The sequence below is a fragment of the Acartia tonsa genome, chromosome 4, assembly GCF_053477335.1.
Source record: "Acartia tonsa isolate MP-2025a chromosome 4, ASM5347733v1, whole genome shotgun sequence".
In the NCBI taxonomy this organism is placed as follows: domain Eukaryota; kingdom Metazoa; phylum Arthropoda; class Copepoda; order Calanoida; family Acartiidae; genus Acartia; species Acartia tonsa.
The window spans coordinates 8068803-8092369 of NC_137263.1; the positions used below are offsets into that span (position 1 = coordinate 8068803).

At 31.3% G+C, this 23567-nt stretch overlaps 1 protein-coding gene across 1 annotated transcript; it reads left to right on the forward strand.

The window, feature by feature from the left end:
* The first annotated feature begins 2440 nt into the window (after positions 1 to 2440).
* LOC145315901 (uncharacterized) lies at positions 2441 to 23567 on the forward strand. The gene is made up of 12 exons (XM_080156044.1): positions 2441 to 2522; positions 4106 to 4186; positions 8179 to 8281; positions 9158 to 9235; positions 9536 to 9596; positions 14921 to 14986; positions 17614 to 17776; positions 19104 to 19271; positions 19788 to 20467; positions 20932 to 21052; positions 21315 to 21351; positions 22121 to 23567. Exons 1-12 carry the CDS (start codon positions 2443 to 2445, stop codon positions 22157 to 22159), a joined length of 1677 nt encoding a protein of 558 aa, XP_080012170.1. The 5' UTR covers positions 2441 to 2442; the 3' UTR covers positions 22160 to 23567.

Sequence of the window (23567 nt, forward strand, 5' to 3'; positions counted from 1 at the left end):
GGAAAGCCGTTTATAATACGATGCGAGAAATAACTATTCTCGTATTCATTCGAAACCGAAAAATACCCGGTGGAGTAGAACCGGCTCTCATCCAAACGAAAAAATAATGGTTAGTTAGCCTCGTATCATATCCAGTTTTCTACGAATATAGAAATGTACAATCATCTCGGGGCTAAAAATAAAACTTGTTCTAATCTCATAATTGTACATTTTATATCCACGGACAACTGTTTATAATACGATGCTAGAAATAACTATTACAGCTATTAAAATTAAGTTCCGAATATTTTCTCTTTCACAACGCAAAAAAAGAGAACGTTTGATATTTTTCCGTAAAAGAAGTTGTATCAACTTTTTTGCTTTTTATTTAAGATAGCTAGCCGGTTCTTTCAGTAAGTAGTAGATGTAAAATTTTTCATAGAATTCAGATATGCAATCGGTTTTTTTTGTAGACCTCTTATTTTATAAGTAATTTAAGTTTTAAAAAAAAATAATTAAGTCGGTTTTAAGGTACTAAAACGCAACAAAATAAAAGAAGAAAATAGCCAGTATGAACAAAAATAGTAAGATCTTTAATTTGACACCTTACTTTTAAAATTCTGTTGAGTAATTGTTGAAAAAATCTATTTTTTTAACCTCGGTTTAATCAAAACATTAAACCTAAATATTTTCTCATACAGACATAAAAAATATGGGTTCATATATACCATTAGAATGAGAAAAATAATATGAATTCATTCTAAGCAAAATTGAAAAAGTTTAAAAAAATTGTAATAAAAAATAGAAAAAATAAAAAGTTTATTTTAAGAATTGTAACTTCTAAACTAGCCAATCACAAATCACAAAAATTGACGAATCGGGAAGCTTAACTTATAAAATTAACCTATAGAATTGCCAGAAAAAAAAGAGAACGTTCATACAATATATACAATAGATACTACAATAAATATAGTGATATTAAAGAACATGTAAAGAATGAAAAATTATGAACAAATATGCATCAGTCTGTTTATAAACTTCAAAACAATGCAGTTAAAAATACATTATTGTTTCTTGTGTTCAAAAAATATCTGCTACATTGCATTGTCTTTTGTTTAGGTTTGGTTCAGGTTTGGTGCAAGCTAACCCTTTAAAGCCGAAAATTATGATTCTTAAAATAAACTTATTTTTTTTTATTATAGTTTTATAAAACTTTTTCAATTTTGCTTAGAATAGATTCGTAATATTTTTCTGATTCTAAAGGTATATATGAACCTATGTTTTTTATGTCTGTTTGAGAAAATATTTAGGTCTAAAGTTTTTATTAAACCGAGGTTAAAAAAATAGATTATTTCAATAATTACTCAACAGAATTTTAAAAGTAAGGTGTCAAATTAAAGACCTTACATTTTTTGTTCATACTGGCCATTTTCTTCTTTTATTTTGTTGCGTTTTAGTACCTTAAAACCGACTTAATTATTTTTTTTTAAAACTTAAATTACTTAAAAAATAAGAGGTCTACAAAAAAACCGATTGCATATCTGAATTCTATGAAAAATTTTACATCTACTACTTACTGAAAGAACCGGCTAGCTATCTTAAATAAAAAGCAAAAAAGTTGATACAACTTCTTTACATGCGTTAAAAATAAGTTCCATTATATATTATTTAGAACTAAAAGGGAGGGGAAGGTGGAACCACTTAGTTTCACTGGACGGAAGGACGTGAGAGGGTGTAAATGAGGGAAAGCCCTTTTTATAATGAACTACTCTACTATGTATTGTATATGTATGTATAAATTTATATTATACTTACTAATTGATGACCCTTCGTGTCCACCTTCTACATTCACCGGGGGTCTCATTCGGTGTTAGAAAGCCGTGACAGAATGACATAGTCAAAATTGGTCCACCAATGGACCAACTATTTTGCATTTATGTGTTTCCTTTTTTTGCATAAAATGTGAATTAATAGTCAGGGCTTATTAAATTTCCAATAAAAAATACCTATTTTTATGTATTTTTACTACATATGTATAACAGCATTAACGTAGTGAAAAGATAAAATTGAACCGGTAACTTTCTTTAAGCAGTCGAACGGCTTGTTTTTAGCGCTATCTTGATCTCTTAGCGTTTTAAGTAGTGCAACTACTTTATAAATTATAATTATGATATGCCCAAACGTTCCTTGACGTAACATTTTTCAAATTGAATACACAGATAAATAAATCGTATCAAAGTAATATTATGTATTTCTTGTTACTCTTATCCCAATAAACAACAAATGGAAATTGAAATCTGGTATATTCAATTCTGTAACACTACATTAATTAGATATGCTCACTATTTTTTTAACATATTGTGTAAGAGTGCGCTGTATTCCTACAATTATAATTCATTAGCTTGTTATTACTGCGATTATTAAATAACTCTTTAACAAATAAAACAATATTTCTAGATAAAAATGTTTTTAGAATTACTAAATCTAATTGTTTTTCTAAACCTGTGTTCAGTAAATTTTATAAGTTCCAGTCCTCTAGTCAGGTAAATTTAATTTATATTACCATTAACAAAATTTATGGGCTAATACATTTTTATTAATGGATGGTTTTGGTAGATAAAGGATAAATATTGACCAGGAACAGTACAGTTATTTGTAGCATCGTATTATAGACAACTTTCCAAGGATATTAAAATGAAACAGAACAAAACTGATATTAATCCTATGATTTTTATTTTATTATTCGTGGAAAATTGTCTTTAAAATGATGCCTTGCGTAATTTTCAGTGTTTCTGAACCGGTTCCAATGCAGCGAATATTAATCGGTTTTGAAGCCATACTGCAAAATACAATACTGAAATTTAATCCCCATTCGTAGAGGAGGGGGTAAATAATCTCGTTTTTCCAACGATGGTGGTGACAAACCGCCGTTTCTAGTATTGAAATAAAGCAGTACAATTAAACTACTTAAAGCAGGTTGATTATATGGAAATTTAGAGAAGTTTTATCAAATTATCTGATTTTGATTGAAGTGTAAATCCTCTGAAGGATGGAAATCTGTTGATAGTAAAACTATTTATATTTCTAGATCTGCTGCTGAGGAGTGTCCTCTGAAGGATGGAAATTTGTTGACATTAAAAATATTTATATTTCTAGATCTGCTCCTGAGGAGTGTCCTCTAAAGGATGGATATCTGTTGACAGTAAAATTATTTATATTTATAGATCTGCTCCTGAGGAGTGTCCTCTAAAGGATGGAAATCTGTTGACAGTAAAACTTTAAATATTTATATTTCTAGATCTGCTCCTGAGGAGTGTCCTCTGAGGGATGGAAATCTGTTGATAGTAAAATTATTTATATTTCTAGATCTGCTCCTGAGGAGTGTCCTCTGAAGGATGGAAATCTGTTGACAGTAAAACTATTTATATTTGTAGATCTGCTCCTGAGGAGTGTCCTCTAAAGGATGGAAATCTGTTGACAGTAAAACTATTTATATTTCTAGATCTGCTCCTGAGGAGTGTCCTCTGAAGGATGGAAATCTGTTGACAGTAAAATTATTTATATTTCTAGATCTGCTCCTGAGGAGTGTCCTCTGAAGGATGGAAATCTGTTGACAGTAAAATTATTTATATTTCTAGATCTGCTCCTGAGGAGTGTCCTCTGAAGGATGGAAATCTGTTGACAGTAAAATTATTTATATTTCTAGATCTGCTCCTGAGGAGTGTCCTCTAAAGGATGGAAATCTGTTGACAGTAAAACTTTAAATATTTATATTTCTAGATCTGCTCCTAAGGAGTGTCCTCTGAGGGATGGAAATCTGTTGATAGTAAAATTATTTATATTTCTAGATCTGCTCCTGAGGAGTGTCCTCTGAAGGATGGAAATCTGTTGACAGTAAAACTTTAACCATTTATATTTATAGATCTGCTCCTGAGGAGTGTCCTCTGAAGGATGGAAATCTGATGACAGTAAAACTATTTATATTTGTAGATCTGCTCCTGAGGAGTGTCCTCTGAAGGATGGAAATCTGTTGACAGTAAAACTATTTATATTTCTAGATCTGCTCCTGAGTAGTGTCCACTAAAGGATGGAAATCTGTTGACAGTAAAACTATTTATATTTCTAGATCTGCTCCTGAGGAGTGTCCTCTGAAGGATGGAAATCTGTTGACAGTAAAACTATTTGTGGATGGAGATGAATCCTGTAGGTTAGTCAAATCCTATACTTTCAGTAGCGTAGCAACTTTATAACTAGGGTTAAAAATGTTCAGTTCATATAAAATTTCCAATACCAAAGCATAAAAATTACAATATTTTTTTTAATAATTTGATTATCATTTAAACAAAATATTTGGATCATGGAAAGAAAACGAAGTAACGGGTTGTGTCTTTTTTTCACAGTAGATTTTCTCCTATTTCTAGCCGCTGCGGGGGGCTCTAACCCTGCAGGGCCTATTTTCTATCCCTGCGGAGCAATCATTAAAATTTAACTAACCTCACCTCAAATAATCTATCAAAAGCTACTGTGAAAATATGATGAAACCCACTAATTCGTTTTCTTTCCATGATCCTACTCTTTTTATTCTGCTATTTTTTATAAAAATTCCATATAATGATTTAGTATAATCTTTCTATTAGTAATTTAGTAGTATTGCTAATAGGCAACATTTCTGTTATTCTAATTGTTATTTCACTTTCCCTTACTTATGAAATATTGTTTATTATATACAATATTCAAGAAATATGAATACATAATTAAGCCAATAGAAACAAAGATCAATTATGTTCTAATTAATAATGTAAATAATTTATGGTTGATTGTTAAAGTGGGGGGAATTGTTGAAGAAAATTGCTTTCCTCCAACCAATTATAAATTTTAATGCACAGTTTATGATAATCATGGAAATAGAACAAATAATTTGAAAACGTTTTTGTCTCCCTGCGGGGATCCTAACCATTTCCAAAACACTTACATCACTTTGATCCTAACTAAGCAATCATACATTGGTCAAGTTTCGTGAATAAAATACAGTACTGGTTCAAATCTACAATTTTACCTTCATTTTAAACATTTTAGAGGCTATTTAAATTTAGCAAAACTGATATAAAGAATTATTTTGTGTTAAGTATTGCTTGTTATTTCACTGCAAGCAAATTATAGTAACTCTATAAAAAGCTATATTTGTAAATAAAAATTAGCAGCTGAAGTTGAATTTTCAGCATTCAGTCTCTATTTTTCAGCTATTGTTGTCAGATGGTGAAGATGTCTGCAAAAAAAAAATATGCAAAAACTTTGCAGCTAAATTTTCTCTAAAATTACATTAAAGTCTATTCAGTCAATCTATCTATCTTTAGGGTAGATAGGGATACTAACAAATTAACCTAATTCAAAACTGCTTATATATTTATTATGAATGTTTTAAAGGGGATGACTTCACACAAATAACTTTACTTATACTTACAGCAAAGGATAGGGCTCTAACAGCAAGCAACGAAGAATGCATTATAAGGTGGAATGAGGATAACATTTTCTCACAAACTTTACTTATAGCGCAATTTACCATAAAACTACTTAATTCCATCGGATTATATTACAGTTTAGTAACTAATTTTATAAATTTTGTTTTAGGATATAAGGACAATACAAAATATTTTAGTTGTTAGATAACGTCTGATCTCCATTCGTATAAAAAAGTAATATAATATCAATATAAATTAAAATATTATTATATGTATAAACACATTTAATTTTTAAAAGCGAAGCTTTTCTATAATTAGGGTCGGTCCGTCCGTACGTCCGTCCGTCCGTCCGTCCGTACGTCCGTCCGTCACGGATAGCTTTTTTCGTTAATTTAGACATGTTAGAATTGTCCTATCGATTTCAAATTTTGCATGGTGATTTCTTTAGTAGTTAGGTTTGATTTAGAAAGCGTAGCAACTCTATAATCATTACCAAAATGTCCGTACGTCCATTTTAAACATGTTGATTTTTTTACTTTTTTAAATAGCTTTTTTCGTTAATTTAGGCATGTTAGAATTGTCCTATTGATTTCAAATTTTGCATGGTGATTCCTGTAATAGTTAAGTACGAGTTAGAAAGCGTAGCAACTCTATAATCATTACCAGAATGTCCGTACGTCCATTTTAAACATGTTGATTTTTTTACATTTTTAACAACAAATTTGTATGTGTCCTAATTATCCGATTGGTCTGATTTTTGGTATACTGATTCCTGGGACAACAAAGTACAATATTATAAGCGAAGCAACTCTATAATCAAGTCCTAAAAATGTAAGTATGTCCATAATCATTATCCTGTATCAAGCAGTTTTTTAACAACTTTACTTACAATTTGGCTTTGACTCTTATACATTCGCATTCTGATTATTCAGTTCTGACATTATACATGTGTTAATGTCCGTTTGTCCTACCGTTTTAAGCTTCGCTTTTATGGATGTTGTCATCCTTGTTTAACTATTTATTGGTGGAATACATATGTTTCTCTATAAAAATAGATCATCAGTTCCAATTAAGATGTATAAAATAAGAGTTAAAGAGATATATGTCCATGCATTTTGAATCCTTTTTAAAGACTAAATGAGAAAGAAGTGTTAGAAAATTGTGCCCCCTGCGGGGTTTTTTACTGCCTATATCCTCTTGGGGTTGGGGGGGAATTAGCATCTTTATATAAAAAGGGGGAGGTGTTTAAAGGGAATCTTTAAATAGACAAAAATAGGTCATATTTATCATTTGCAGTTTTACAAATTAATACATATTATATAAAAAAATACTGCTTTGAATATGTTTCACGTCATGCACTTTGAAAGAAGGAACTTTTCTCTATGTGGACACTTGCTGAAGATTTCATTTCTGGTGTTTAAAGTTTTTATGTTAGATTTGAAAGCTTTCATTATTTCGAAGCTTTCTGTCAAGCAAATATTGCATTTTTTGGAATTTTGATTGTAGGGGTTTGCTAGTTTTTCAATTGACCATTCAATTTTATAGTTTGTGTTTTTCTGTCTTTGTGTTTTGATGAAATCAGATAGCTTTGTGCAAGCTGTGTCTCGTGCGAAAGAGGTTTTGTGCCTACTATATCTTTGCTTGAAAGTTGCAGAGGTTAGGCCAATATATTGATGTTGGCTCTGGTCTGAATCTAGTGTCACAGTGGCTTTATAGACCATGTTTGAAGTTTTGCATTTACCATCCAATGGGCATGTTTGGGGTTGTCTAAAGTTGCATCCTTCAATTGTAGGTATTTTGGAATCGCCAGGGATGCGTTTATTGTGAGTAGAAATTATACTCTGCATGTTTGGCATTGTGCTGTAAGAAATCTTAAAGAAATTAAAATATAACATTATGTTTTAACATGTATATATAAATATGTGTATTTTGTAATATTATCATGTTTAATTTTTTTTATGATTTTTATAATAAGAAGAATAAATCATTTAAAACACACCTTTGTCCAGAGAAAAGTACTCTATTTTTCATTCCATTATATACTATTTATTCTGAAGGGCTGGTTCCTTTTTCAATCATTAATTCTATGCACTTTAACTTATATCCAAATTAAACAGATATAATTGCTAGTTTTATTAATATTAAACAAGGACATTTTATATTAATTAAAAATCAAATGCATTTAATTTTGATGCATTGTAAAGACATAAAAACATGGTACAGACAAAAAATGCACAAATACTGCTTAAATTTGCCAATAAAATTGGGGCTAAACTTTAAAGCAATAGTATATACGATAAATAAATAATATAAATAAAATATTAATAAAGAATGGACAATAAAAGTTTGATAATTTTATTGTATTTGTTAAATAAAGTAAATTTGTTAAAAATATTATTTATTTTAATCAGGCAAATATTTATAAACTTTAGCTAAACTAGCGAGGCAGTTATAGAATATAAGAAATAAAATTTAAAACCCTTATTTCAATCTATGTTTAAAATTTAAATTTTGTAATTCAACCCAAAAGTCTAATTTACTGAAAATTGAAATTAGAACATAAAATCATATCTTACTTTTTTCTTCTTGAGTTTAAAGAATATAGACAAATTGCCAAAAAAGAATTTTCCAATTTTTTAGTGCGTTTAGTCCGTAGAAAGTATTTTCTTAGAAGTTAAAACTACAAAAAAGGAAACAATTATCTCCTGAGTATCTAAACTTGTAAAAATATTAATTCTAGAATGATGTGTCAGAAGGACCAGGAGTGTAATTTTTACAAATATTATCCTGAACTCGATGGAAGACCCAAGCAATGTTTCTTCTTTGATACTTGCGGACGCACGGTAAGTGTATATAGGCTTGCTTCTATACTTGTCTTATATGTTGGTTTGTCCTCTGATTTCTTATTATCTAATGGATTTTTAAAATTATGATATTATTATTTCTTAATTAGAAAGAATTTATCAAAAGTGTCATATTCAAAAATATTTTTTTAAGAAATCGAATTTTGGAAGCTTAAATATGTAAGTGTAGACCCCCCACCACCTCCCCGGCCCCCCTCTCCTCCAAAAAAAAGTTCTATACATTTTTTTTCATGAGAATCAAAAATAAGACGGGATGTAGTTTTTAATTTTTGTCGTTGTAATTATGTGTGTATGCATACAGGGAGTAAGGGAGGGGACAATGGATCGAATATTCAATTTTTATGAGTCTCAGACTTTGGGGACTGGCTTAAAGGGAATGTGCAAGAATTTAGCAGTTTCTGACTGAGTTTGGGGACTTGCGCATGAAATGCCGCTACTCGTTATGTATGTTTTGAATATTGCAGACGGGGAGAAGGGATAAGGGAAGTGGGGGTAAGGGAAATAAACACTCGTTGTGTTAGTTTGGAATGTAGCAGACGGGGAGAAGGGAGGTGGGGGTAAGGGGGAAGGGAAATAAACAGAATTAAAAGGGGCAGTCATATTCTTGCTAGCAGCTGGCCGGGTCCAATAATCTTTTAATATAAAAATCACACCAAAAATCTCAATATATTTCATCAAAAACAAGTTGTGATTTCACTTTACATGACGCTATGGAAATCTATTATTCAATTAACAATCCCTTTATAATTTCCTACAAATTTATTGGATTAAACTGGATTTGATGCCCTTTCTTTGATAACTCTTATATTGAATTAATTGCCCATTGTCCCCTCCCTTACTCCCTGGTATGCATAGGTGTATGAAGCTCCGCAACAATGCATAATGAGTCCTGAAAACTGCCTGGAAATAAAACCTTTCACAAAAACTGCCGAGGTAACTAAATTAATTGGTTTTTAGTAGCATAGCTACTCTATAACTATCCCTAGCTGGCAATATATCTGTTTTCTAAGTTAACTTACTAAGTACATTGGTTTTTAATTGCACATCTACTATTAAACTTATCTGAGTACATTGGTTTAAAGTAGCATAAATAATACCTGAAGTAGAATTCAAAATTTACGATAACATTCTCATTAGGTACTATTTAGATGCAAATTTTTAGTTAAAAGTAAATTATTAACTCGAAGAAATTATAATAAATATTATAATTGAATAATATTGAATTATTTGTAGGATTGTGCAAAGATGTGTCAAAAACACAAACGATGTGGTTATTACAAATATGTTGAAGGAGGTGGGTTTCAGCTCTCTTATTTGACAACACAGCAAAAAAAAGGATGACAACATTAATAATTAGAGAGAAAAAAAACTTGGATGAACTTAAAAATCAAATAAGTTATAGAGCATATGCTAGTCATAAAAATGTACATACGAAATTTCAGTCATATATGTTTAATGATTCCTTTTCAAAATTGTGTTCCTTAAAACGAAAAAAAAACTGTTTAAGCGCCCTGTTGACTTATCAGTTATTTTTTTTCTCTTCTTGAATTTGTTAATACCTAGTTATTTATCGCATCGTTTTATTGACAGCTTTTTGCGGTTATCAAACATAGAAATAAGATTAAAACCAGTTTTGTTTGTCACGAAGGGTCGAATTTTTATGATTTTAATTTTAATATACGTGGAAATTGTCTGTAATACGATGTTATACATGATTTTTCAGTATGGCTTAGAACCAGTTCTAATCCAGCGGATATTAATCTTTTACGATACTGAAAACGAATTTTTAAATAAGATATTCCAGACTTCTAACATTAGTCAACGATCAGTATCTGCCTTCATTGGTAGATTTGAAGAATTGTATATCAACAAATATTTAATAATTCAGTTAACTAGAACTTTATCATATGTAAATTCTAATATGGCTTTTAATCAGATTCGTTTCCACTCGAAAAAAATCCCTTTCAAAGCCAACAAGAAGAAAATCATTAGACAAATGTTTAAAATACCATACGTTAAATATACATACTTTATTTAACTAAAATTTTTTTAAAGGCCGAAAATGTTTTCTACCTTGATGTACATTGGTTTAGCAGAATAAAAACGTGTACTTATTTACCCCTTTGAATTTTGGGAAATATCAAATATAAAGCTATTTATAGTTCCTATAAAAAATGACTTCATACATTACAAATGACCAATGATAGGCCAATACTCAGACTAAATTACCAATGGCAGATCAGTATACATTTTAATTGACCAATGGTAGGCCAGTATGACGTCGTTTTTTATAGGCACTATAAAAGGCTTTATCGAATATTTCTACAATTCTATGAAAATGCAAGTTTGTTAAAAATTAGATAGATTTAGTCCTAAATACTATGCACAGTAAAATACATAAAATTATTTTAATAATAGGCAATCAATGATTAACAGGTCTTGGAATTATCAATTAGGCCAAATTAGCGGGGCATATCAGACTGACATGGTTAAGGTTATTGAACTCTAATATTACTTCCGTATTTTTATTTTTTGTACATAGTTGTAGCACAGTTATTTTATACCTAGGATATGTCCGTATGGATATCTCATTAAATTTAACTTACTCATCTGCTTTTTTGTGCAAAAAATCATATAATATTAGACAAAAAATATGGCAGTAAGGCGGCTTGGGCTGCTTTATTAATGCAATTTTTCTTGCTGCGCTAATATGGACAGAAGTGCTTCTGTTTTCTGTTTAAATTGACAATTAGCAGTAAATTTAGTACATGCTATATACTAAAATGTTGCTAGAAGTTTTCAAATAAAATTTGGTTAAAAATGAAAAGGAAATAAGATTTGTATCAGAGATCAATACACACGCGTGTTAAATATTAATTAACTGGGTCGATTACGTCCAAAATAGCATAGTTTTTTATTTAATAATGCGCTTCATTGTGGCTTTCCTAGTAAAAATGTTGAACAATGTTGTGTGATGTTTTTTTTTTGTAAAGCAAGCTATTAAATTCAGATAGATTATTTATCTGGTTCTTGTGAAGCTCATAAAGTTTTATCATCGAAAAAGATTCTTGCCATTTCTGTACATATTTTCACTAAACCTTAATTTTTTTCTTTGTGATTTTTATATCTGAATCAGATATATCTATTTACGTGTTATAGATATAAAAATAAAATTCCCCGTCTCTAATAATGGCACCACGTATTTACACCTTACTTACTTTATAATATAGGTCGATTAATGCCATACACAATTTTTGGTGTGCAATCGTTTCCACTGTCGAAACAGAAAAACATCGCAAAATCACATTGTTGCAATTTTGAGTATGAATGAAAGGGGTCTTTAGTGACAAAAGCAAAATAAATGTAGTTGTCGAAACTAACTACGAGGGGATGACTTTGTGTTTACGCCTGTTTTCGGACAATGCTTTCCCCCTTACAAATTATGTCGCGCCCCTGACATAGCAGCGATATGTGAATAGGTTAGGACTGAGATTGAGAGATTTATCTTACGAACAACAAGCATTTAACAACCTTCGTTTTTGTTAAAACAATATGTACATTTATTTATCTCGAATATGGTCAATCAGACACATTAAAATATCCTCAAAAAATACAGCATATTGAGACTTTCCTTATATTTAGTCCAATATACGAGCGACGAAATTTATTATAAAACATATTACAGTATAATTTCTCAAAGCAAAGCTTTATCCTGAGAAGTTCAACTAGCCTATTTAATAACTAACCTAATCGATTATGCAAATTCAAATTGTTTTGTTTTGAGTCTGTGATTGCACACCGAATAATTCAATGGGAAAGCACATTTCACTTTTTCTACAGGGAATCGAAAAAAAATGAGATTGGGGGGATACTCTACTGGACATATATGTATAATAAATAAGTTTTTAATTCCCGCGTGATTCATGATAGCCTGATATCTAGTTGCCGAATGTGTACGCAGTTTCCTGAGTGTTTCCTCATCCTAGCTCAATATTTACTACTAGCTAAAAAAGCTTCAAACTTCAAAAAAAAAAATCAAAATTTAAAAAATTCAAATTTATAATGTATATTGTATAAATCGTTTACACATTCAAATTTTGATTTTTTTAAGGGAAGTTTGAAGATTTGTAGCTAGTAGTAAATATTGAGCGAGGATGAGGAAACACCCAGGAAACTGCGTACACATTCGGCAACTAGATATCAGGCTATCTGATTCATGAATTGGTTAGACCATCAAAACGGCCAAAAATATCAAAACATAGATCTAGAACCCAGATAAGAGACTTTCTTATATTTAATTTCTACTAATTTTTGTCGATATTTTTTTTCGAATATAAACTCTAAAAGACAACGAATTCACTTATACAGCCTTAAATCTAATTAACCCAACTCCAAAGTATTTATTTGATAGAATGAAAAATCAGTGGTTTCAATGTAACACCTATGAATCATACAATGAAATTGTTCTTCCAGCAATAAACATTTGATACAAGCATATTTAGAATCCAATCTTCTCTTTATCATACCTATGTGCCAACGTCACTAGGTCACACCATTGATATGTCACTAAGACACAACCATCGTCGCTAGTCACAAGGTCACACTGTGTCGCTATGTTACAAGGTAACATCTTTGCTCCGTCACTAGGTAAAATCGTCACTATGTCACGCACATTTGAGCTACGTCACTAGGTAACACGTTACATGTATGGAATACATAAGTTGGTCATGAATTATTAAAACTATCTAGAAAAAAACCACCACATAAATCTTAATCTTTAAGAAGTCAATTATGTAAGCTGCGGTACTTACTCACATCATTATCCTTGTTAAAATATTTTCCCAGTTGTATAAACAAAGGAAAAATGGCTTATTGCGCGAAGTGTTCCTAGTTTATAATTGTATAATTATGCTTCAGTTTATTGATTTTCCATAAAAAAAACTTTTTACACAACTATGCATATAGTTTATTTTAGTAAAAAATATGCAAATAGGTAAATAGTTATTAATTTTTAATTTTTAAGGATCCTAGCATATAAATTTATTTGTCCCTAAACATTTAAGACTGACTGACAACATCCATAAATCAAAACAAAGGTTAACAAATCAGGCAGGTCATGTAGACAAACTAACATTATACAGTGTTTTTTTTATGAGAACTTTTTTGAAAGCAATTTTACCCCACTTATAGTTATCAGAAATTAATGATTAATGGCTTATTTTCTTCGTTTTTTATAACCATTTATAGAACATCAAATAATATTTCAGTTTTTATTAAAAAAGTGCAGTAAAATCAAAAATTCAAAACCTAGGTGTCAATGGTTTTAGCGCATTTTCCTCATACTTAAATCTTCTACCTTTTGTAAGAATGGCTGCAAAACGCTTCAAAGTTGAGATACAGAGTTTAAAATTATTACAGTTACTATTGGGGACATGCACTAAAACATATCAAAGTTTGAAGGCCATATCTCAACCAGGGAGGGAGAACTGGCCTCCCAAAGTCGACTACTGAAAATCCAATTTTTTTCTTGCAAAGGGTAGAAGATTTGAGCTTAAGAAAAATACGCTAAAACTATTTATAGATGTAGACACCTGAGTTTTGAATTTTTGATTTTACTGTACTTTTTAAATACAAACTGAAATATGTTTTTGATGTTCTATAAATGGTTATAAAAAACGAAAAAAATAAGCCATTAATCATTGAATTCTGATAACTATAAGTGGGGTAAAATTGCTTTCAAAAAAAGTTCTCATAAAAAAACACACTGTATATTAGACTGGCCCCAAAAAACATGAATTTTTAAATCTTTACCATATCAATTTGCGGTTACCTTGAAGTTGTTACCTGCTAGGGTTGGGCCGGATATATTGTTTTTTATTAAACCAGGAATAAAGAGTAAGGCTTATCTTTAATTATTTTTCTTTAATGATTTTGCAGTATGAATTAGCTTTCCCAAATTATTGTAATTGTACAAAAATAAATTTTTATACTTTCTTTCTTCATATGTTTATTCCTGGTGATTTTAATATTTTTTTTCAATGTTTGTAAACAAACAGACAGAAAATTGGATGCTTTGCTTTATATCTGGTGTAAGCCATTCTTAATTTGGGGAAGTAAAGGTGAAAATAAATATGCATTTGACGAGATAGCGATAGATTTTTTCTTAAAATCAATTATAGGGCTAAAATCTACAAACAATACATAACCTATTTTTACATTCCGCACATTGAAAAGCGATTTAGACCTTCATTTGGGCCACACTACTGTATTTATATAGGATAACAGTGCATAATGAAGCTAGGGAATATGATTTCGAAGTCTCAACAAAAATCTATGTAAATCTGTAGCAAAATTGCTGGAAATAGATTGTTTAATAATGAACGTACTGAACAAATATTTGTGTAGACCTAATTATAGAGATGGTTGGATAAAATGCTTGTCGAATCGTACTAAGCATCACTAGCATTTCAAAACGGATTTTTTTGTTTAAATAGACATTTGCAATAAGATTCACGTACGGATGAAACATTAATTCCATTGAAAAGACTATTGGTACCAAAACAAAATAAAAGCCGCTTGTAATTACTCCCCATTTAAAAAAGTATTTGCGTTTTTTAGACCTTACGGAAGGTTCTGGAGAGGCAGTTCCACGTGGAAGACAGATCCAGGTTGCCAGACTTGCAGGTAATCATACAGAACACATTATTATTTTAACGTATTAACTCAATGGGGAGATTCGCTAAAGGGTGTGTGTCCGACATTATGATAAATATATGTGGTGCATTATTTGCCAAATGTACCACTTTTCTGCACTACCTCTCCGATTTTGTTAATACTCTATATTTTGGTCCGTTGGGTCATTCAAGGATGCTGGATGGCTAAAAAAAAGTTTCAGAGTCCCTGGATGTCTAGATATCTAGCTATCTATGAAGGTAGGTAACAAAAATGTAAAAAACACCCATTTTTTCACAATTTTAAAAATTAATTTTTTCATCAATCTTACATCCAATCTATACATTTTATACACCAAAATGATCGTTTATTCATGTAAAAAGTGCACATAATGCTATTTTGGCCAAAACTCTAATTTTACAGGGTGTCCAACAAAAAGTGTATTTTGGATATCTAGAGTAATACCCAAAATACCTGTCCGAAAAAAATCATTTTTTTTGGCTTAAATCCTGTGTTTTATCTGTGTGCATATGTGGTATATAACGGTTCGGACCACCCGGGACTATAAGGTTGTCAAATTTCACTTTGGAACACCCTGTAAATGCGATTTTTGCGTCTGTAGAGCTAAAACTTGGTCCAAATTGGCTATTTTTTTCAAATTACTCTAATATGTGTCTTAGTATGTTTGGCCATAGTGTTTTCTGACCAGATCTATATTTTCATATTTTTTGGACACCCTGTATTTTCAAAAAAAGAGAAAAAAAAATTTTGTTTTTTTTAAATTTTTTTTTCTATTTTTAAGTTACTTAAAACTGTCATATAGATACAGATTTTGACTAATAACAATAATATTTGCCTATTTTACAATTTTTTACACTTTTGGGACACCCTGTGCATGTTTTTTAAAAATGATGGTTTTTGCCCATTTTTTGGGGGAAGGAGTCGTTTTAGGGCCATAGACTATTTCTTCATTTTTGTAGAACTTTTCAGGACAAATCATTTGTTATTTATACAAAAACCGCAAAAACCGAACCGTTTTGCCGTTATTCACCGCCAAAGGCAGATTTTTTACGTTTTTGCCGTTCCGGAGGTTATAATGAGCATTTGTGGTAAGAAGACGTTGATTTATCAAGATAACTGTGAAATACTTTTATTTAGGCATTTTAATTTACTAAATTTCATGTGAAGTAGTTTTTTTTGTATATCCAACCGATTTTTGTCAAAAAAAATTTCAAATGCACATGATCTATGTTTTGTTTATCACTTATGTTATAGCAATTATTTATGTTATATTCACTTAATTTTCTTGTTTTAACAATTGAAATCCATCTCGACGAAAAACGGTTAGCTGCACAAAAAATTTTACTTAATATGAAATTTAGTAAATTAAATTACCTAAATAAAAGTATTTAAGAGGGATCTTGATAAATCAACGTTTTCTTACCACAAATGCCCATTACAACCTCCGGAACGGCAAAAACGTAAAAAAATTACGCCTTTGGCGGTGAATAACGGCAAAACGGTTCGGTTTTTGCGGTTTTTGTATAAATAACAAATGATGTGTCGTGAAAAGTTCTACAAAAATGAATAAATAGTCTATGGCCCTAAAACGACTCCTTCCCCCCAAAAATGGGCAAAAACCATCATTTTTAAAAAACATGCACAGGGTGTCCCAAAAGTGTAAAAAATTGTAAAATAGGCAAATATTATTGTTATTAGTCAAAATCTGTATCTATATGACAGTTTTAAGTAACTTAAAAATAGAAAAAAAAATTTAAAAAAAACAAAATTTTTTTTTCTCTTTTTTTGAAAATACAGGGTGTCCAAAAAATATGAAAATATAGATCTGGTCAGAAAACACTATGGCCAAACATACTAAGACACATATTAGAGTAATTTGAAAAAAAATAGCCAATTTGGACCAAGTTTTAGCTCTACAGACGCAAAAATCACATTTACAGGGTGTTCCAAAGTGAAATTTGACAACCTTATAGTCCCGGGTGGTCCGAACCGTTATATACCACATATGCACACAGATAAAATACAGGATTTAAGCCAAAAAAAAATGATTTTTTTCGGACAGGTATTTTGGGTATTACTCTAGATATCCAAAATACACTTTTTGTTGGACACCCTGTAAAATTAGAGTTTTGGCCAAAATAGCATTATGTGCGCTTTTTACATGAATAAACGATCATTTTGGTGTATAAAATGTATAGATTGGGTGTAAGATTGATGAAAAAATTAATTTTTAAAATTGTGAAAAAATGGGTGTTTTTTACATTTTTGTTACCTACCTTCATAGATAGCTAGATATCTAGACATCCAGGGACTCTGAAACTTTTTTTTAGCCATCCAGCATCCTTGAATGACCCAACGGACCAAAATATAGAGTATTAACAAAATCGGAGAGGTAGTGCAGAAAAGTGGTACATTTGGCAAATAATGCACCATTGTAAATCACACATGTAAAGTACCTATTTTCATAAAGAAGTATACATCAACGGTTTAAGGTAGCCTGTTTAAATACTAATTACGTAGAAACAATGTTTATAAAAAGAATGGAATTTGGTTTTAACCTCCATTAGATAATTAATTAATTTTCCATTAACCTATCTATAATTGCTATAAAACTTTAGATGCCGACACCCCCGAGTTCTGCTACCTGTTGAGCTCCTGCTCCAAGCGAATGATTGAGAATGTGTTGTGTGCCATCGGCGCAAACAACTTCCTGGCGGTCAAACTGTTTGTACCTGACCTAGCTGCCTGTAAACAACACTGTGAAGACACGGAAGATTGCAGGTTTATTTTTATATGTTTTCTGCTTTGTGTGAAACTTGGTATGATATGTTAAAATCAAAATTACCCTCTCTACTTTTTATTGCTTTAATTCTTGCCCGTGGACTACGGTAATTCTGACTTAAGAATAACGTTTGACTAGAAATAATTTCTATAAAAGTCCATTGGTAAGGTTTTTTCTTTAAAATAGTTATCTTAATAAAAGGTTTTATAATCTGATTGACGTTCATAGGAAAACAAAATACATTGCCACATTGCTTTTTTTCTGGTGTACGACAAAATGCAACTGCAGAAACAAATTTTGTTCTAGTTATTCTTAAACTAACGAACTATGAAACAAGTTGATAAATATTTGTTAATATCATAAAATAATTTATTTTGAATATAAAGTCAACCACAAAATACAATGCAATTAATAATAAATTGTAATAATTCATTTTAATTGTCAGGCTAATTTGAAAACATGGTATTTTATTTGATTAAACATTTCTATACACTGCACTAAACTACGACTAAAAAAATGTAGTGGTCAAAAATATTTATAAAAAATATAATTCAATTAAGAATTGAAAATTAGACTTTTTATTAGTTGAGGAAAAAATTTGAAATTTTTTTTGGTACTTTTCATACACCAAAATTTACTATTATACGAGAAGTAGATAATGTTTTAAACCAGTGTACTATAATGATGTACTTTGTACATAAATTTTCTATTAAATATTATAAACTTTGCTTATTGTCCAAAAGGTCTTTGACCTTATTAGTAATGTCTGGGTTTTTTTCTTTCAATGTGCAATTTTGTAATTTTGTATTATAAAAATGTTTGTCGTACCTTTTTCATCGCATTATTCACCATAATCCCTCCCTTATTTTTTTCTCTTTCCTCTCACCTCTTACTTTAATTTGCTTAATTAAAATTTTTTACCGATATTAAATCAAAGTAATCGCGGGTAATGATTATACTTGAATAACTTTTAAGACATGATTAAATATTAACAATGGAAGTTTAAAGAAGTGCGGTACTAAAGTTTGGGCTTATCATATAGCAGCGTCGCTACTATAAAAACAGCGAAAATAATTTAACTCTGTGCTTTATCATCAAACCCTAAATGGTATTGATAATCAATTACTTAAAAGTCTAACTATGATAAACAAAATTACCCGTTATGAAGATCCTAATTTTGCATGGTGAGGGTTTGTCAATAATAATAATTTTTTAATGCTAACAAATGGCAGAACTTGTTTGTAAACTTGTAGAATGATTTACTGTCCATTGTCCCCTCCATCTCTGGATTAAACCTAATTCTTAAAATTATATTTTCTTGTTTAGATACTATTACTGGTATCCAATTGACTTTTCACCATCTCCGCTGTACTGCTACCTGTTCCGTCAGTGTGCTCCAGGTGATGATGAGCCAGAGGTTGCTCTGGTGGTCGGAGGCAGGCATCCCGGACATTACTATCTAGACAGCGATGATTTCAACGATGTTGTTAGAAGGTTAGTTAGGCGGAATAATTCAAACTTGTTGATAGAAATAAACAAAAATAACTATTAAATTAAACGATTGATTATTAAAAGGTGTTAGTTGTGTGTTGTGTATGTATACCCTTAAAATCCACCAGACGGTCGGACAGTTTGTAGTTTATTTTAGAAAGATTAGTACGGGTCCCCTTGGCATGTTATAAGCCATTTTGCGGTCAATCCCTTTAATAGAAATATCTCAGTAAATTTTTACCCTCAATAAAACACCATTTTTCATTTCAAACAGCTGAAGTTTGTGTGGGGAGAGGGGAGTAACTGTGAGACTTGGGAGTCCCTCACTTCCAACCCTTTGATTACCATTGTCTAGAAGTCCTAACTGTACAAAATAACGAGTTGCAGCTGGTTTTGACCAATATATCCACCCTACTCTAATTATTGATGTCGCGCACCTGACATAACAGAAACCGTGTAGTCTAAAGATAAAGCATCTATATTATTATTATCATTATTCAAATAAACTTCATATTTTAGAAGTCACGTATGCCCCATGAACATAAGATCAGAGGGTAGCGAGGCAGCTCGTGTGAAGAGAGCAGGCGCCAGTGCTATCTACTACAATGGCTCTGTCCTTCTCTGTGGAGGCAGGTTGACTCGCAACCGTCTATCCGACTGTATGGTGTACAACATTGCAGATGACTTGTGGAGCGAGCACAGTATAACGCTAAGACCTCGTGAGGAAGCGGCCATTGCTAAAATATCCAGCAGAGTCTTGTTGATCGGTGGACTTTTCGAGACTTCTGTGGAAATTTGGGATCCCACTGACAATTCGTGGAAGCTGGGGGCAGAGCTGCCGAATGTTGTGTCACGCGGCTGCGCAGTCAGCACCGGCGACAGCATTATTCTGACCGGCGGACACGACAACTCTTCATTCGCCTCGTTGGCCACAGTGCTAAAGTTGTCCGCCGATACCGGCAACTGGCAGCAAATTGAGAGCATGATTGATCCGCGACGCGACCATACCTGTTTGTACGTAGAGTTTGAGAGGTCGAAGGGAATCCTGGTGGCTGGAGGTCTGGGCACCAGTGATGAGGTTTTGGACAGTGTTGAGTTCTATGACCTGGAGAAGAATGATTGGACCCGTGTGAGTTCACTGAAGGTTCCCAGAGCTGAGCATACCATGAGTCTTATCTATGGGCTCCCCACTGTTATGGGTAACAATATTTATATTTTTCTTATATCCTATTATATAAAACATCCTGTTACTTTATTATAAGGATAGTTAAGTTCTTTTTTGTGTGAAGCTTAAGATCTCAATAACTACTGAACCGATTGGGTTCTCCATTTTAGGTAATCTTCACATAGGTTCTGTGATAGTTTTAAGCTATTTCATTTTCTGTTTTGAGACTTTGGATAGTTTTAAGTTTAAGGTGCTAGGGGCGTATACGCTTGTATATATATAAAAATTATAGATAAAACACTTTTTATGTGTAAATTTTATACATAAAAATCACAAAACCTTTGATTTTCAATGATTAAAAAAACAGCATGTGAAGGAGTTGAATATCTAGGTGTATGTATGTGTATACTTTAAATATCTGAAACATCACAGTAAAGTCTTTGTTTTTTAGCAAAGTTAAGTATATCCTATAATGCCATTTATTACACATATATTTAGGTGGTGTAAATGGAAATGAATTCCTATCCAGCATGGAGCAGTTTGACAAGAGTGGCTCCAGCTGGAATGTTCCCCTCCAAAGAGATTGGAGAATTCTAAACACGGCTCTCTCTGCTCCAAGGTACGTTGTCTACATATAAAGAAATAAATTGACTATCCTGTTTTGTTCTACATAAAGCCCTAGTAAAATCTATGCTGGGAGATTGGACGTGGGAAAGAGTTGTATAAGGAGAAAGTCTCATTTTCCCCGTTTGGTAGCAGTAATTCTGCTCAAAAGAAACCTCAAACAAATTTTCTTAGATAAAAATAATTAGAGGGGTAGTTATTATTAAACATTTTAGACAAAATAATAGAATTACAATTTAATTTATATTAATGTTTAGATATGAACACGCGATTGCAAGTATACCAGTCAGCAAGGTACGTAGCAAATAATTTTAAATAGGCTGAAGAAATAATTTATTTCTAAAAATGTCGTTAATGATAAGTATTTTTAACAGAATAGTGCTCTAATTAAAACGTCTTAGAAACCAGACCCTTCAAATTTGTATCTGAGATTAAAATATTCTTGAAGATCAGGGCTGTGCATCATATATCCCAATAGATTTATCATTACTTGGATCTTACACCAGAATTACGTGTTCTCTAATAAAGTAAAACTTGTAGCGGGCCAAAATAATGATCTCCTCCATCCTCCTCATTTACCCCATTTCCTCCCCTTTTACTAGATAAATGAACTGACCAATAAATTACATGGGAAACAGCAACCTAAATTGAAGACAATTTTTCGCCTGTCATAATATTCACGAATATTTTTCATCCATTTATATCCCGTACAATTAATCAAATAGTCTTTTTCCAATTCCAAAGTCTGTACTAAAACATGCATAAAACCTAGGTATTAAAGGGATAAGACAATGGCTGATAAATTAATGTACATAACCAATGATGACACACAAAATAACCTCTTATGTAGATTAAAATTAGTAGTTGACATGTTTGGACAGTCAACTTAATGAACCAACCAATCAAAATCTAATAAAAGTCCCCAAGTTTGTCAAGTCAACAAATGAGAAAATGTTATCATGAAACTTTGGGGACTAGTGTAATTAACAGCCCAATGTCCCATCCCCCTCCCTGCATAAAACTAATGTCAACGCAAACGAAATGATAGAAATAAATATTTCAGATGCCCAACGAATGTGAGGAGAGTTTAAACGAAGTATGAAAGCAGCCATAAAAGACCATGGGCTGTGTACCTGGGTAAACCCAAGATACGCAAATCACTTGTTTGTCTATGAAAAAATCCGCTTTCCCAATTGGACACTGGAAATAACAGCAGACATAACCGAGACACGGCCATCACTAAAAGACAATGACAAAGACGATATTGTGTCAGCTGATCGGTCACACATATCAACTTTTAATAATCTAACATGGCCGTTAAAATCCAATACTGATCGGTACAAATACATCAACCATGGTTACAATGTTGTTATTATCTTTCTATCTTTTCTGTTTATTAGTTTCTTAATTGTATTTATACCTTTACTGCCATTTGTACTACTATCTTCTGAATCTACATCAAGATGGTCAATAGTCTCCTGTTTGACCAAAAATCAAGCGATTTCACCGGCTCCAAGTTCTGTCGACACTTGTAGCTGTGAGGTTAGCCAGATCTCCACAAATACATCACCAAACCTTTCTGAATCTCACAATGACACAGTCACCACGAATCCTAGGATTTCTAGCAACTTACTTTTCATGCAGAGTCCAGGAATCGAACCAGCCAACTCAGTTGAATTAGAGATGCAGATATCATCGCCGGGAACAAAGGTTACCCGCAAAGCAAGCTCACTGTCGATACAAAATTCTCTTGAAGATGCAAATCTACCCAATCAGCCACTTTAGTTTTATTCTATACTGAAAAGGTTGAGTAACTACTTTAAATATTATAGGGATGATATCAAATCAGTAATCAAAGAAATCTTTAGGCAATTTTATGATTTTAACTTCTTAATAGCTTATTCAATTATTTTTGTCTCCATACAAATAATTTTAGTAAGAAAATAATTTAAAATATATTAGCTGGAATCATATAAAGTTATGTTGTTACATCAATCTACTATCAACATAGGCAGACCTACCATCTACAACTATTTTATTATTCTACCTAATTTATGATTATTAAATCTTGAATCTGAATTTATTACTGCACTGCCATATCATATACAAACATACATATTTGCTGATCCTAGACAGAAAGTTTCCTTACGGCTTAGAATCCGCTTTTTTAATGGAAAACTAATGATTCTAGCCCGTGAGTCAAAACTATGTCTAGCATTGGTTTTTGAAATTTTTACCAGGAAATAAAACCATAAACAATGAAATAAAATTTATGTATCTACATACAATATCAATAAACTTTATTTTGAATCATACAAATTTTAACAAGCACATAAAATAATATTTAAGCAATATTTTTTTCTAATATCTGTGTTTCTCGTGTTATAACATCTGGCGTTCAATAATTTTTAAACAGCTAAATTGGATTAATAATTTGTGTAAATTCTTTTGTGATAAGTTTTAAATATTGTAAAAAGTGTAAATTGATGAAAAATAAATATTATTTTATA

Bases quoted from the DNA above. Each gene is read 5' to 3' on its own strand.
- LOC145315901 (XM_080156044.1), top strand. From the start codon at position 2,443: ATGTTTTTAGAATTACTAAATCTAATTGTTTTTCTAAACCTGTGTTCA. The intron at 4,187-8,178 runs GTTAGTCAAATC...TATTAATTCTAG, and splicing joins GATGGAGATGAATCCTGTAG to AATGATGTGTCAGAAGGACC. The intron at 9,236-9,535 runs GTAACTAAATTA...AATTATTTGTAG, and splicing joins CTTTCACAAAAACTGCCGAG to GATTGTGCAAAGATGTGTCA.